At 59.7% G+C, this 16,176-nt stretch overlaps 1 protein-coding gene across 1 annotated transcript; it reads left to right on the top strand.

Moving 5' to 3' along the window:
- Positions 1-8,894: 8,894 nt before the first annotated feature.
- Positions 8,895-12,648, top strand: MYOG (myogenin; the record flags this gene model as incomplete). The annotated part of the gene is made up of 3 exons (XM_082494428.1): positions 8,895-9,374; positions 11,648-11,729; positions 12,527-12,648. The coding sequence occupies 3 exons, from the start codon at positions 8,895-8,897 to the stop codon at positions 12,646-12,648; spliced, it is 684 nt and encodes a 227-aa protein (XP_082350554.1).
- Positions 12,649-16,176: the final 3,528 nt, after the last annotated feature.

The following is a 16,176-nucleotide window of genomic DNA, read 5'->3' as shown; positions in this document are numbered from 1 at the left end:
CAAAGTTTGTATTTCTCGCTTGAGAAACATGTCCCGTATTTCTATTTTAAAATTCTCTGCTTTTAGCTTCCAGCTGTCACTTACTGCATCTTTCTCTGCTGGCTGGGCAGCTCTCGATTTCGGTAACGAGGTGGTTTTTTTTTTTTTCCCCACTCAGACACTTACAGACCATAACCACATCGCCACCCTCCAACACAAAAGCTCTTCTTCCATCCGCCTCCCGCAGCCTCCGAGCCCTGTGCTCTGCTGCTGCTGCTGCCGCCTAAATTATTTTCTTCCAACCAACCTAACGATATTTTATTTCCAGAAATTAAGTCAGGACAGAAATTCACCGGGCAGATCCTCTATATGGTGGGAAAACCTGTTTAAACCTTTCCCGCATGCCTAAACCTACAGATTCCTATCGAAGATGTGGAAAATTCCTTATCAGCAGAGGGGATCCGCCTCCTGCGCCGTTCCCCTTCTCCTCTTCCAGCTGGGACCCTTTCCCCGCGGCCGCAGAGCAGCACAAACATTACCCGGACTGTCCGAGCTCCGGCGAAAACAGCTTCCTGGCCCTGGTCCCTAGGGGATGGCTTCTCCCGGACGGTGACGCTGCGGTGGGACATGTGACATTTTGCATTGCACGGAGCAACCCCGAGATGGTCGGCGGCGACGTTCCCACAACTGGCTGCCTTCCTTAGGGACCCGTGACCAGAGGTCCCCTGCCATGAGCTTGGAGCGTGTCAGCCTCGACGGCCGCAGGGCGGGGAGCTCCCATGGGTGGGGAGGATTTGGGGTGCAGGACCCAGCTTGGGGCTCAGCCAGCCTCGCGGTGGGAAGCCCCGGGGGTGAATTTGTGCCCCTGGGAGGAGGTGACCTGCCACAGCGATGTCCCAGGGACCCGCTGCCACGGCGGGATGCTCTGTGACTCCGGGGCTCAGAGGTGATGGAGAAGTGGGGACCCTTCAGTGGAGGTTCTGTGCTGCAGAGGCCAAGGGGTGTCAGCTGTGTGGCTGAAGATTTTGGGGTGCTGAGGGCCCCCAGATACCCCCCTAACTCCAGGGGGGGGCAGAGAGGGGGTGGGGGGAAAGCAGACATCGCCTTGCTGGGAAAGGCTGAGAGGAGGGATGAGCCAGGAGAGCACCAGGCTGAAGGGCAGAGACCTCAGACACAGGCGTTGTGAAGGCAGCTGGATGCGTAACCCCAAAATTCCTCTCCTCTCCCCCCTGGGAGCAGCCCTTTCCCACGAAAAGCCCTGGCTGAAGCGGTGTTTGCCGTTCGTGTCTGTCACCTCCATCCAGGGTGGGGATGGAGCAGGGGGAGGAAGTTCCCCCCTCCGCGTCCCCATCCCTTGTGTTTTCCTGCAGGGATGAAAGAGGGTGAAACCCCGGCTCATGCCTGCGTGGCCTTCCCAAAATATCACAGGGGGCCGGGAGCTGGGAATGCTGCACCTCCACGTATCCCCGGGCTTTAAAGGGGAGCTGGGACCCAGCACAACCACCGAAGAGGCACTGGGAAAGAAAAATCCAGGTACTGCCCCAGGTGTAACCCACCTCCTGGGGACAAAGGACCTGCACAGGGGCACCAGGGCTCCCAGTTTCACCTTCATTTTCCCCAAATAAATGCTTTCAATATGGCAAATACCAACACAAAGGGGTTTGGCTCCCCCCCCCCCCCAGCCATTTCACCCCCCAAAACCAATTCAATCCATGGGGTCGGAGGGACCAGATGTGACATGGGCACTGCACAAGAGCATCCTGTGAGGGACAGAGGACACAGCTCCTGCAGGAAAAATAGAAAGGGGGGGGGAGAACCCCTCAAAGCCCATTCCTGTCCCTCCCGATGGGATGAAAGCTGAGCTGCTCCCCAAGAGAGACTCAAGGGCAAGCGTGGCTGCTGGACCCGAGGCCAAAATTTCCTCCTCCGAGACAATTTCACCTCCAGCCGAGCACAAAAATGCAAAAAAGGAAAGAGTTTCCGGGAAGTCCCCCTGCTTCCCCTGAGCCTCCCCTCCCCGGATTGGGATGTTTTGGCCCAAAAAGATGAACGAGGGGACTGGGAGGGAGGCAGGAACTGGAGGAAGCCAAACCCTGGGAGCTATTTTCAGCTCGCGGGCAGGAAAAGCACCTGCTGGGGTCATTACGCCGCGGGAAAAAACAAACCTCGAGATTTTCTCCCCCCCAGGGGGGGGGGGTGAGGGTGGGGGTGGAAAATGAGTAGCTGGGCTCATCCCTGGTGGGGAATCGGTGCCAGATACGAGGGGGGAACCCTAAAGGTTTCCAGGTCCCGATCCCCCTCCTCTCAGCCCTCGGGGCAAAGGGATGCATCCGCACCCCGGGATCCTACAGAGGGGGTTTTCTTTCACTCCCCCCCAACAAAACATAACAAAAGAAAAAAAAAATAAGAAAAAGGAAGGGGGTTTCTAAGGGGTCTGAGATGCTTTTGGCCTCTGACTTGGGGTGTGCAGCCCTAAATCCCGACTCGGCGTGCGGATAACCGGGCTGATGGTGCCCTCTCCCGTCCGCCGCCCGCACGGCCGCAGCGGCAGTGGTGGTGGTGGGGGGGTGTGTGTGTGTGTGTGATGGTTTTTGCACCCCCGACCCCGAGGGACCCTCGGGTGACCCGGCAAAGGAAGAGGGGGGGGTGGTTTTACCCTCGGTCACAACCTCAGCGCTCCGCAAATTTGCGTTTCAAAGGCATTTTTCCCCGCAGGGAGCCCGGGGGTGCGTTCGCTCGGGGGTCGAAATGGGCTGGAAGGAGTTGGGACCCCTTGCGATGGGAGGGGGGGGGGAGGGGGGCGGGGAGCACCCCAAAACCCTCTACCCCATTTCTGTTGCCTACACCAAAACCCACCAGACCTTCCTCACCCCTCCCAGCCCTTCCTCATCCTCCCGGCTCTCATCTCCCCCAGCTGGGGTCCGGCCCCAGCAGTTTGTGGGGTGTGGGGCACCCCCCCGGTGGGTGGCCCGGGGAGCCCCATGGGGTGCAGCGCTGCCTGCCCCCCCCCAGCTCTCGCCGTTATGGGGTCGGGATTATCGTCCAACCGCTTGACCGGACCCGACAGCACATGTCAGAGCGGCCGACAGCTGAGCATGCGAGCGGGAGTCGGGGGTGTTGCTGAGGCACAGCCCCCCCCCATGGGGCTGAACAGCCCGGAGAGGGGGAAAACCAGCCTGGAGGGGGGGGGAAGGGACCGATCCTGGGCACTCATGGGTGTGCTGAGCCAGCAGCCTCTCCCCCTGCCATGGGAATTTGTAGGGTGAGGCCCCTCCGGAAGGGCTGGGTGCCCCTCCCTGGGGACCGGATTGTCCGGCATCACCGCTGGCATGTCAAGGGGAGGGTCTGCTGTTCCTTCTTCCCTTGTGCATCCCACCCCAAAGCCACAAAATCTCCCCAGCCCTCTCTCCCCGCCTCTCCGAATTACCTCGGGGTGCCCTACGTGGGGACGGTCACCCCTCCTTGTGCCGATATTTGCTGTCCCATGGGGCGGGGGCAGAAAAATGCAGGAGTCACCGGTTTACATCCTGAAAGCCCCACGTCAGCATCACTGACTCCTTTTCCACCAGACCCCGATCCCGCAGCATCACCCCCGGGTTGGACCGCAGCGGCTGGATGAGCCCCAGCGGGAACGTGCCCACCATGGGGACAAGATGATGGTCGCCCACCCAGGAGACCCCCTCCACGGTCCCTGCGTGGCCCAGGGTGTCCCATCTCTGGGCTGTCCCCTGCCGAGGGACATTGCTGTCCCCAGGTCCCATCCCCGGGCCTTGCGCCATCCCCCTGGCCCAGACAGCTGTCCCTCTCAGGGGGTCGAATAGCCACCACATGTCGCTGCCGAATCCCTCAGATTCATGGATCTTCCTCCAAACACCCACCTGTCCTCCAGCTCACCCGCGCCAGACTACCCCACCGGGGAAAACAGCCCCTTGTTGACAACCCAAGACCACCCCACCCCCCCTCCGTCCCCCCCAGATCCCTCAGTGACACATGTGGGGACAACCCGGCCAGTGCCACCATGCAAGGGATGGAGGAGCAGCCTCTCACGTGCTGGGGATGCCCCTGGCATGGGGGGGCTCTGGACGGGTGGGGTTCATTAGTGGGGGTTCTGCCGGGTGAATCCCTCCTCTGGCTCCAATTTGGGGCTGGGGGCTGGGAAGGGGAAGGGCCGTGTCCAGGCTGTGGGGCCATGGAGGCCATGGCGGGGCAGAAATGCAGGAGGTTTAGTGCCAGCAGTGGGGCAGAGCATCACCCCATGGGTGTAGGCAAGCTGGGTGGTCAGGGCACCCAGTATGGTCCCCGGACTGGGCTCCAGTGGGCTCCAGGTGTGTCAGGGCATCTGGTTTGGTCCCAGGCTGGTAGGGCAACTGGTGGGTCAGGGCACACGGGATGGTGGCAACAGCCGTGGGTCAGGGCACCCACTAATATCCCCAGACTGGGATCCAGTGGATTGGTATGCTGGAGCACCCAGTATTATCCCCTGACTGGGATCCAGCAGACTGGGGGCCACTCAACCACCAGCACCTCTGCTGATACCCCTCCCCCCCCCATCCCAAATCAAACCTGAAACAATAATTAATAACCAACATGCAACCGTTCTCCAGACAGACTTTATAGCTCCATCGTCATCCCCGGTTTCACGATGGGGAAACTGAGGCACGGAGGCTGGGGCCAGGGGCTGAAGGGATGAGCGATGGGGTGGGACCGAGGACACTGAGCCCCGTGGGGACGTGGTGCTGCACGAGTGTGAGCAGCCCCATCCCACCACCCTCCCAGCCCGCTAAGAAACCCAAACTGGGCGAGCTGGCACACATGGGTGAGGAAGGGGTTGTTGGACAGTTCTGCCACTGCTTCTCCCATCCCAGCTGGGGACAGACAGCAGGACACCGTCCCCCATCGCTCTCCGTGGGCTGGACCTAAACCCAATCCCAAATCCCCAGCAGGCTGAGACATGGCTCTGCAAAGCCGGTGGGGATGGGGTTGAAGGGACAGGTTCTGCCGTGGCCCCATCTCGGGCCGAGCAGCTGTCGCCGTCCCAAATCTCCGGCGAGCAGGCACGTCGGAAATCCCGAGTGTCGGAGGAGAGGTCTGCTCCGCATTCCTGAGCCGGGAGCGGGGAGAGGGCTAAGCATCTCCCCGCCGCCTGCAGCTGCTCCCAAATATGTTACGACTTGTCACCGCGGCAGGAAGGGACGTCGGCAAGCCTGGAAAGCGAGAAGGGATGCGGGGCAGTGGGGTGGCGGGGGGGGGGAGGGGGGGAGATGAGAAGGTGGGTCCCGTTGGAAGCGGCATTTTGGTGGCACCCCTTCCCTGTGCTGAAATCCCAGCAGGACGGTCTCTTTGCTGCCTCTCGGCCACCCCTGGCCCCTTTTTCCCCATCAGTGGGGTGGTGCCCGCACCCCAGGGGCGTAGATGCTGCCTCCACCGCCCGGCTTGCTTTGCCAACCCCCACGACCTGCTGCTTCTCCTGCCCTTTTCCATGGACGGAGGCAGCCGGCACCGTCCCCACCCGTCGCTGCTGCAGCGCGGGGACTGTGCAGCTCCGGACACCAAGCAGGGACACCGCCACCAGTGTGTGCAGCTCCGTGCGCCGGGCAGGGTCGGGCAGCGGGCAGGGTCAGGCAGTGGGCTACGACGTGCTTCTGCGCTTCCCCAAAACGCAGCACGTCAAGACCACGGCTCACGGTGAGAAAGCGAAACAGTCGGAGCGACCCCCGGGTTGTCTCTCCGCCACCCCGTGCCGTGGATGTGGTCACACCGGCTTGGGAAGCCGCCCCGGCGGAGCAAGGACAAACCCTCCGCGCTGAGATTTTCTCAATGGATGGGTATTTTTAGCTCGGGCCTCGTGGCCGCCCGTCCCCGCCGGCTGCGACGGGGTGAGCCGTCCCCGCGAGGCCTCCGCCAGCCGGGGGAAGGTCACCCCGTGACGGATCGCAGCACGTTCTGCCCGGGGCTCGCACAGCGTCGCCTTTGTGTGCCTCCCAGCCGCCACCATCCATCACGGGCTAACCTGACAGCCGGCAGCAGAGCCCTAATCCCCCGCCGGCTCCGAATTACCCGGGGCGCAGCCGGCAGCCGCTGCGGGTACCCCACGGGACCCGGGAAAAGCCACCTCGCTCGTCTGTCCCCCAGCAGTAGCTTTGCGGGGCGCTCAGGGAGGTGTGGGCTATGACAGGAGCCCCCCCAGTAGCCCCGACACTGGCGTCCCTCAGTGATGGATGGTTGCCCGGCGGTTATCGTTATCCCTGATTTGATGCCCACCGGGAAGAGCCCGCTGGACCCACGGACCCCACACCCTGCTGTGATCCCCCACCGCATCCAGGATTAGGGTCGTCCTTGGCAAAGAGGGTGTGATGGAGGAGCAGAGCTGCGGTCGGGTGGGCACAGCGTTATTCCGGCTTCCTGGATTGGGGGCAGTGTGGGCAGCCTGGATGAGACCCCCCCCAAAAGGAGCTGGGGCTGTCACCCCAACGAGGGCTCCTTCTTCCCCAGTCCCCATCCCGCAATGGCACTCAGTGCCCTGTCCTCCCTGTCTCCGTGGGCTGCATCCCGCCTCCGCTGCCCACTCAGCCATGGGGACACGGTGGCCTCGGTGGCCCACGGGGGCTGGTTTGACCCGTGTCCCTCCCTGCTCCTCTCTTGGCCGGGGAAAGGCCACCGCGGCGGCCGGCGCCTGCTCCGCCGGTGCTGCCCCTGTTTTATGAAGTGCTAAATGCTTGACCGCTCCTCTTGTCCGGGTCTGCCACATGCCCCGTGGAGCCGGTTATGTCACCGCCGGGTTCCTCATCCTCCAAACACACTCTTGCAATTAAAAAAAAAAAAAAAAGCACATTTCTATGGCAGAGTCAGGGCGGTCCCACAGCCGTCCCTCGCTCAGGGACATGGCTGCAGCTCCAGGGGCTCACGGAGGGGGGGGGGGGGTGTCACGTCCACCAGCAAGTGCCACCAATAAATGTCCCCACAAGCCCCAGTCAAAGTGCTCGGCATGATGATGTGAAGCCCTCGGGCTCAGATTATCCCCTCCGAAGGGCTTCGCGCCTGCCGCTGGCTCCTCTGCCCACTCTCAGGGACGAATCCTGCCTCTTCCTCACCGCTGTAGCGCTTTCGCCTTACGCAGGGGCCAAACCGCTGCTCCGATTTCTTTCCTTCTTGAGCATTTTGCGGGTTTGGTTGACCCTGGGGAGCCTCGAGGCTGCAGGTCCCACTTTCCTTACCGCAGATTGTTTATAGATGCTAAAATCGTGGGGACAGCAAATCCCCAGGGCTGAGACTCTGGGAGAGTGGAAATTGGGGTGAGGATGTGTTATAAGGCTCCTGGCTCCGAAGAAATCACTACGAAGAGAGAAGAGCATCGAAAAAGGTTAGAAATCAACCCAAAGTGAGCAAGGGTGCCGGTAGTGGGCGCGGGGAATGCGCCGTGGCACAGCCTCTGCGGGGAGGGGGGATTTGGGGAAGGAAAATCCCGTCGGGGTTGGCCCTGCTCTTTGCTGACATTCTTTCCACTGACCGATCCCTCGGCTGGAATCTGGCCCGGAGCAGGAATAGGAGGAGATGGGAGAGGGTTTCTGACGTTCCCAGTGGGGAAAAAAAAAAAATAAATCCCTTCTGAATCAAAGACAAAGCTGGAGAGAAGCGGTCAAGTGGTTGGAGTCAGTAGGGAAGGGCTGGGGATGGGTTAAAATCTCTCCCACGCTGCTGCTCGTGCGGCATCCCTGATGGTGCCTCAGTTTCCCTGTTGGGAAGGTGGGAGTGATGCGTCTTGGCTGGGAGAGGGGTGTAGCAGGATGGCCTTGGGGCTTCGGTTATCCACAAGTACAGGGGCCGGTACCGGAGATGAGTTTGGATGAGCCAGAGCCGGGGTGGGAGAGGATCCAGCCCAGCTCAGCTCCTCTGCCGGAGCGTGGAGACACGCGGGAGAAGGTCTCCTTTGGGTTTGGTGCATGGCGGAAGCCATGAACATGGGTTTCGTGCCAAAAATGCCGCTCTGGGATAAGGGACTTGACCAAGGGCCTTCAGGAAGCCTGTGGCGGAGGAAAGGCTGAGCCTGGTGTGGTCCTGCCTGCTCCTGCCTGCTCCTGCCTGCCCGCTCTGTTCCTGTGGGATGGGCAGGAGGGACTGGCGCTGGGATGGACACTACTTGGCCAGCGGTGCCCACGGGGAAAGGGCCGGACCCCGGGACCCTCCTCCGGAACCAGATTCCTCTGCTTCTCCGTGGCTTCAGCAGCAGCAGGATCGGGCCCTTACGCTGTGACATGCACCGACAGGATGGGAAATATGGGGGAGGGGGGGCGAGAGGGGGGTAGAGCGGGGTGGGGAGGTGGGAAAGGCCGAGCGGAGGAGGATGCTGTGTCGGTGTCGGGTCCGACCGCAGGGAAGGCACCGATCCGGGCTGCCGTGGGACCGAGGGGGGGCCACCGTGAAGGGATGAGGGTGCCCTGGCCAGGCAAGGCTGGCCATGAGGCCACCGTGGGCTCCCCCCACCCCGGCCGTAACTGAAGGGACCAGATGATGCCGGAATGCCCGGGGGGGGGGGGGGGGAGTTGGCAGCCACCCACCATCCCCAGTGGCACCCCTGGGCTCAAACAAAGCCCTTGTTCGTGGGGTGGCTGAGCTGCCCTCCCCACCGTGCCAGCTCCCCCAGACCCCCCCCCATCCCAACCCCCCCCCCCCCCCCGGCGTGGCCGCCGTCCGGGCAGTGTAATCCCCGCGGGGAGAACACATGAAATCAGATGGACAAGTTTTGATGTGAGGCAGCAGCTTAGGGGGGGGCTCAGGTTTCCTTTGGGTTTTCTATATTTATCTCCGTGATTTAATGCCAGCGCCGGGGTTTAAATGGCACCAAACAGTTGGCGTGGGGAGAGGGAGCAGCCGTCCCCGACCCGCACACGCGTCCCCGAGCTGCCCGCCGCGCGACCATGGAGCTCTTCGAGACCAACCCTTATTTTTTCCCGGACCAGAGGTTTTACGACGGGGAAAATTTCCTGGGTTCCCGCTTGCAGGGCTACGAGCCAGCGGCGTTTCCCGAACGGCCCGAGGTGGCCCTGTGTCCCGAAGGCAGGGTGGCTTTGGAGGAGAAGGACTCAGCCCTGCCGGAGCATTGTCCCGGGCAATGCCTGCCGTGGGCCTGCAAGGTTTGCAAGCGGAAGACGGTCTCCATCGACCGGCGGCGGGCGGCCACCCTGCGGGAGAAACGCAGGTTGAAGAAGGTGAACGAAGCCTTCGAGGCGTTGAAACGCAGCACCCTGCTCAACCCCAACCAGCGGCTGCCCAAGGTGGAGATCCTGCGCAGCGCCATCCAGTACATCGAGCGCCTGCAGAGCTTGCTCAGCACCCTCAACCAGCAGGAGAGGGAGCAGCGGGACCTGCGCTTCCACCCCGCCGCTCCCCAGCCCGGGGTAAGTGCTTCTGTGCATCCCCCGGGGTCCCCAAACCTGGGCTGGGGACCAGTGCAGGGGTGATGCCCTGTGGTGGTGACACTCTATGGGGATGATGCCCTATGAGGGTGATGCCCTATGGGAGTGATGCTCTATGGGGGTGTTGTTCTATGGCGGTGATGCCCTACGTGGGTGATGCTCTTATGGGGGTGACACCCTATGGGAGTGACACTCTACAGGGGTGATGTCCTATAGGGGTGATGCTCTATGGGGTGATGCCCTATGGGCGTGGCATTCTATGGGGGTGTTGCACTATGGGGGTGAAGTCCTATGGGGGTGATGCCCTATGGGGGTGATGCTCTATGGGGGTGATGATCTGCAGGGCGGGGGGGTGATCCCGGGCGGAGGCACTGCGAGCAGCTCTGGGGCACTGGGTCCTGCTGGTGGGAGAGGGATCCCCAGCCCTGGGGCCAAGGCAGGTGCTGCTGTCATGGGTTGGTAAATGTGTCCTGCGTAAAGTCTCGGAGCAGTGACGATCCAGCCCCAGACGGGCTCTCAGATCCCCGGACAAAGGGGCCGATAGCGGTCTTTCCCTATATATATATATATTCCCATCTATACATTGATGGATGGATGTAATGGGGGCTGTGTGGTCCAGTACTGGACACTGCACTGAGCATGGCACGTGCACCTGGGCTTGAGAGGGATAATAGAGGCAAAACCAAGATAAAAAAAATAAAATAAAATGAAATGAAATTTAAAAAAGAGGATAAAATGAAATGAAATGAATGAAATATAAAATAAAATTAAATCCCCCTGCTCACAGATACAGACATGCTGCAAACCAGACCCTGTCACGCCTCAAGATTTTGGTGGTTTAACCAAATTTTTGAGAGATATTTGTATGTGCCCTCTGATTTCTGGGGAGATGTCTGGGGATGCGTTTCCCTGCTGCTCTACGGTTTTGTATATTGAAATATATAGATAGCTATAGCTATAGGTGATATAGATAGAGATGACATTGAGATAGATGATATAGATGTAGATGTAGAAATAGATATAGATGGTATGGATATGGATATGGATATGGATATGGATAGGGATAGGGATAGGGATAGGGATAGGGATAGGGATAGGGATAGGGATAGGGATACAGATACAGATACAGATACAGATACGGATACGGTTATAGAAGGACTTTATAAGAGGCACAGAAAAGTGGGATCACAGAGATTTATCTCCTTTCAGGCTAAGGGATTTGAGGACCAAACCAGCAGGTACCCGGGCAGCCCAATATTTAGAGCTGAATAACGGACTGAAAAAGTTTTCAGGCTCCACCCTATATGTTCTTGGGACTTCCCAGTGTACCCACTTGGGTTTGATTCGGGTAGATTTGTTGGCTGCCCCTGCAGATGCGCCCAAAACACGACCCGCGCTGAGTGGTTCCCATGTCACTGCTACTCCAAGCTGTCCCTCCTCCCGGGGGTTCACGTATTGAGTGCGAAACCCAATATTTTGGGAGAAAAAAAAAAATCATATCTGTAAGAATTCCCTACTTTAGTGGGAAATAAAGTGAAATGTTAATTAATTAGCCTGTGCTGCCACGAGCTCGTAGACCCAAAGGGCCATTTCTAGGCTGCTACAAATAGTTGGGTCCTTGAGGTTGCTCCTATAAATCATATTTTGGGTTTAACCCGAGGTAGCATCCACTTCCAGATAAAGACAAACACCCCCCAAAAAAGTTAATTCAGAGTTTTGCTGAGTAACGCTCTCATTTTTCAGGCTGTCAGCTCTTTCCTCTGAAAAAGCCGTTCAGCCCCAAATCCACAAATCAAACTGATAAAAGATCTTCCCCAGAAATCCCCTTGGGATGACCCAAGGGTGTCCAGCCCGCCTGTCGTTTTTTATGAGCCTGATTAGGTGATTTTCTGCAAAAAGCTCTTTTGCCCAAGGACGTTTGTCCGTCTCTAACCCTTTCTCATTGCCACTGGGTAAAAAGACACTTTCTTCACCTGCAGTGAGCGGTGGCCCTATTTCTGCTCTGTCCAGAGCCCCAAAAGGGTGGTTTTTTCAGCTTTTCTGGTTAACGAAGCATCTGTCCCCAATGAGTCCTGGGGACCCCGACTGCTGTCGGCTCCTCCAGCCGCTTTGCGGGAGGGAAGGGACGTGCCCATGTCCGCAGGGACGTTGTGCTGCTGTGATGGGGCACCCCATCACCGGGGAGGGGGTTTTTTTTGGGGTTTGGCCGGGCTGGAGGAGGCGAGACCCACCGTCGGCATCTCGGCTTCTCGCAGGCGGCCAGCGAGTGCGGGTCCGGCAGCGCATCCTGCAGCCCCGAGTGGAGCAGCCAGTTGGAGTTCGGCACCAACCCAGCGGGTAAGGTCCTTCCCACGGCGTCCCCGCGTCCCGCAGCCTCGCCGGGCTCTGGGGTGAGGGGGGAGAGCAGTGGGGCACCCCACACAGCTCTGGGGCAGAGCATCGCTGAGCCAACCCCCCCCACCCCCCCTCCCTCCAAGCAGGAGATACTTGGAGCGGAGGACAAAAGGAGCCTTGTCCTGCTCTCCCCACCCCGCTGTTGCAGAGAAATGAGCTCATAAATCCTCCAGCGCTTCCTTGGCTCAATGTTCAGTGAGTCCGGGCTTCTCCCGCCGCCTGATTTCCCCGAGACACCCACTTTTCGGCAGCCAAGGAATTGGACTGCAGCAGCCCGGCACCTGGGCGGTTTGGTCCCCATCAGGGCTTCCTCCATCACCGTCCCTTGGCTTGGCTTTGCCCGCCGCGGCGCTGAGCATCGCTGAGCATCGGTGCCCCGGGCTCCTTTCCCTCCCCACACCCCCTCTGCAGCTGCTCATTTTTTTCCACTGTTACAGCCCCCCCCCCCCCTCCAAATCCACCTGTTTTTTCCCCCCAGAAGGTAGAAACTTAAAGCTCATTTTCCAACTGCGAATAAAACCTAAAAAACGTCCAAAAGTTTCACTCCCTCTTGCCCTCTCCGGGGGAAGGTCTCATCCCCCCCTTCCCGCCAGGGTGGGAGCTGGGAACGGGTCCCCGGGTCACTCCAGTTGGGGGAGAGGGGGGGGGATCGTGGGGTCCCCCCCTGCGCGGCGCCAGGAGCCGTCCCCAGCAGGCGGTCCCTGTCTCCAGTGGAGCCATCATCCCCTTGCTCTCTGCAGACCACCTCCTGGCCGACGACGCGGCGGAGGACCGCAACCTCCACTCGCTCTCCTCCATCGTGGAGAGCATCGCCGTGGAGGACGTGGCCGTGACGTTCCAGGAGGAACGGGTTCAAAACTGAGCCGGCGCAAACCCCAGCGGCTCTTTGAGCTGGTAACGGGGTGGGAATAAGATGCCGGAAGGGTCCAGTCGCTGGAAATCTTATTTACCCCTCCGGCGCTGGGGACTGCATCGCTGAACCCTCCTTTCCCACTCCTCGCGAAACGCTCCCGCTCGGCCAGCTGAAAAAAAAAAAAAATGATGGGGAGAGGTGGGATTTCGGGGAGAGGTGGGATTTTGGCAGCGTCGTGGCCCCACGCGGGTGGTGGTCCTGGTTCCCGTGAGGGCGGCTGCCCGCCATCGGGCTCTGCTTCGCTCCCTGTCTGGGGGCGATGGGTTTTTTGGGGGGCCAATGTGTGTTTGGGTCCGCTTGCTGATTTCTTTTCCAAGATGCTCTTCGACCAACGTCTCTCTCCAGCTGGTGTCCCACGGGCGCTGAGCCCCGCGCAGGCTGCCTGCGCCTTCTTTTTTACTGAACGCTGTGTGGAGTTGCAATTTGTTTGGGGTTTTTTTATATTAGTATTATTATTATTATTATTATTATTATTTTTGCTAACTTATTTGGATGATTTTTTTTTTTTTTTTTTTTAAATAAAGGCATTCTTGTTTGAATGGTTCGGGGCTTCCTTCACCGCTGTCCCCCCTCTGCGCAGGTCTCCCCTAATTCCCCGGTCGGGGATACCGGAAAATCCAGCTGGACCTCAGCGCGGTTACTCAGTGGTGGGAACTGGATGTCCCACGCTTAAATCAGCCCTGCAGAGACCAGTGATTTCACTGGTTTGCAACTGGGGCTCAGCCCTGTACCCCCAAAAATCTCGGGGGAGCTAAAGGTTTATTATATTTTTAATTTGGGCTCCCGAAAGAAGGCTCAAGCCAGCAGTGTTTTAAAATCCTGTTTATTGGAACACACATACATCCTTTCCTGACCCGATCCAGGGTTTGGAGTCCATGCAGTACCAATAATATGACGAAAGAAATAGGGCATCGATATAAAGGGCTCACTGACTCTTCAAATTAAAAAAATATTTAATACTGTATTAGGCAAATAATACACCGAAAAGACATCGTGACTGTATAGCCTCTCAGATATTGCACTTCCAGACAGCACATGATAAGTATAAGGTCATTCCAGCCATCAATAAATATCACATCAGAAATAGGGGCCACACAAGGCAAACGTGGCATGAGGAGACGAAGGGATCCTACCCTACGGGGAAGAGACGGGAAGAGTTAAGAGCCTCCTGGATTCATCCCTGCCCGTAGCATGGAGGCAGGAGGGGAGAGCATCTCCTCTACGCCCGGAGGGGAAGGGACGGGCACATCCCGGGGCGGTGGGTGCCCCCGCCGTGTCTCCCCGGGTGCCCAAGGAGGGTCCCCTGTCCCGTGGGTGCCAGGTACCGTCCCGGCCGGCAGCGAGCCGTATGGGGCGGTTCCAGCCCTTCCCCACGCAGCCCTTTGTGGATGCGCCGTGCAGGCACATACCCCCCTCCCCCCTTCCCCGCCGCGTGGCGTCTGGCAGCACCCCAAAACGCAGCACCCCGACCGCCCACCTCTCGGCGGACAGCCACTCTCCTTGCCCCCACGATGGTCGGTTCCTGCTCCGTCCCGTGCAGCGCCAACCCCGGCACTGGCCCCGGTTCCCTCTGGGAGCAGTTCCTAAACCGGTCACTCCGGCGTGAAGATTTTCACGAGCCTGAATCTTCCTTGGCTTCGAGTCCTGCAAGGCAGCGGCATTCCCGATGCCCGGGGCTTGGGCGAGTCCGTGCAGCAGCCCGCAGCGTATTGGCAACGTGAACCAGGTAGAAGAAAGGTTTCCAAACATCGCAGCCCAATTTTAGGGCGGCTCGGCCGTTCCGTTGGGTTGTACCGCGCTCCTGCCAGCGACGCAGCAGGGTACCCAGGCGAGCGAGCGCATCCGTAGCCCGGCCGGCGTGGGGAGAGGTGGGTGGACAAACCACAGACGGGAGCCACGGGGAGCCGGGGGAAGCAGTGGGGCGTACAAGCAGAAGGGAGAGCATCCTTTTCGGACTGCAGCGTCTGTTGGTTTGGGCCGAGGCGCGGGCTGGGCTCTTGCCCTGAGAGGCAGCCAGCACGTGGCCGTACGGACAGTGGGGATGTGCTGAGAAACGAAGCGGGAAAGGCCCCATGAGGACGTGGCTCACCTCCACCCGGGCACCCCCAGGCCAACAAACCCAGATGGAGTCAGTAATGAATCCTCCCGGCAGAGGGGAGACATGTCCCAGGGTACAGCAGGGTCCCAGGAGACTCTCTGAAGTGCTCGACTATCCCTCCTTCACCCCGGTGGGACACCCCCCATCTAGAATCACAGCATCCCAGACTGGTCAGGGTTGGAAGGTCCCTCTGGAGCTCCCCCAGTGCCACCCCCCGCCAGAGCAGGGGCACCTCCAGCAGTGGCACAGGACACCTCCAGGCGGGTTTGGAATGGCTCCAGAGGGGGAGACTCCCCCCCTCTCTGGGCAGCTGTGCCAGTGCTCTGCCACCCGCACAGGAGAGAAGGCCCTCCTCAGGTTGAGATGGAACTGCCTATGGTCACGTTTGTGCCCGTTCCCTCCTGTCCTGTCACTGGGCACCACTGGAAACAGACTGTTCCCATCCCCGGCACCCGCCCTTGAAGGATTGATAAGCGTTGATAAGATCCCCCCTCAGTCTTCTCTTCTCCAGACTGAAAAGCCCCACGGCCCTCAGCCTCTCCTCGTAAGAGAGATGCTCCGGTCCCCTCATCATCTCCGTAGCCCTTTGCTGGACCCTCTCCAGCAGTTCCCTGTCCTTCCTGACCCGGGGAGCCCCGAACTGGACACAGCGCTCCAGATGTGGCCTCCCCGGGGCAGAGCAGAGGGGGGGTGTGACCTCCCTCCACCTGCTGGCCACGCTCTGCTTGATGCCCCCCAGGATGCCATTGGCCTTCTTGGCCACCAGGGCACATTGCTGGCTCATGGTCCTCCTGTTGGCCACCAGGACTCCCAGGTCCCTTTCCGCAGAGCTGCTCTCCAGGAGGTCAGCCCCCAACCTGTACTGGTGCATGGTGTTATCCCTCCCCAGGTGCAGTACCCTACACTTGCCCTTGTTGAACTTCATAAGGTTCCTCTCCACCCAACTCTCCAGCCGGCCCAGGTCACGCTGTATGGCGGCACAGCCTTCCGGCGTGTCAGCCACCCCTCCCAGTGTTGGGTCATCAGCAAACTTGCTGATTGTATGCTCTATCCCTTCAATGAATGGCATCCTGGGGTCCTCCGTGGAGCTGTCTGTCCAAGGACTGGACAAACCGTATGTGGTTGGGATGCTGAGCATCCCTTCTGCATCATCTCAGGGTCCTGTGAGCCCCAGGCAGCAGCGGGCTGTTCTCTCACCACTGAGGTCTCCATGGTCCTCCATGGCAATGCAAACCTGGGTGAAGGCAGACACCCTGCCTGGGTGATGCCGGGCAGAGGACACGAGGCCTCATGTTCTCCTCTCGGTCCTCATCCAGCTCCGAGGCCTCGGTCCTCCTCGCACTTACCCAGAGCCGGGCTGGTTCCCGTCACGCTGACCC

This window comes from Vanellus vanellus (assembly GCF_965231255.1).
Source record: "Vanellus vanellus genome assembly, chromosome: 23".
NCBI classification, from domain to species: Eukaryota; Metazoa; Chordata; class Aves; order Charadriiformes; family Charadriidae; genus Vanellus; species Vanellus vanellus.
The sequence above is the reverse complement of the archived record's forward strand: the minus strand, read 5'-3'. Positions and strand labels throughout refer to the sequence as shown.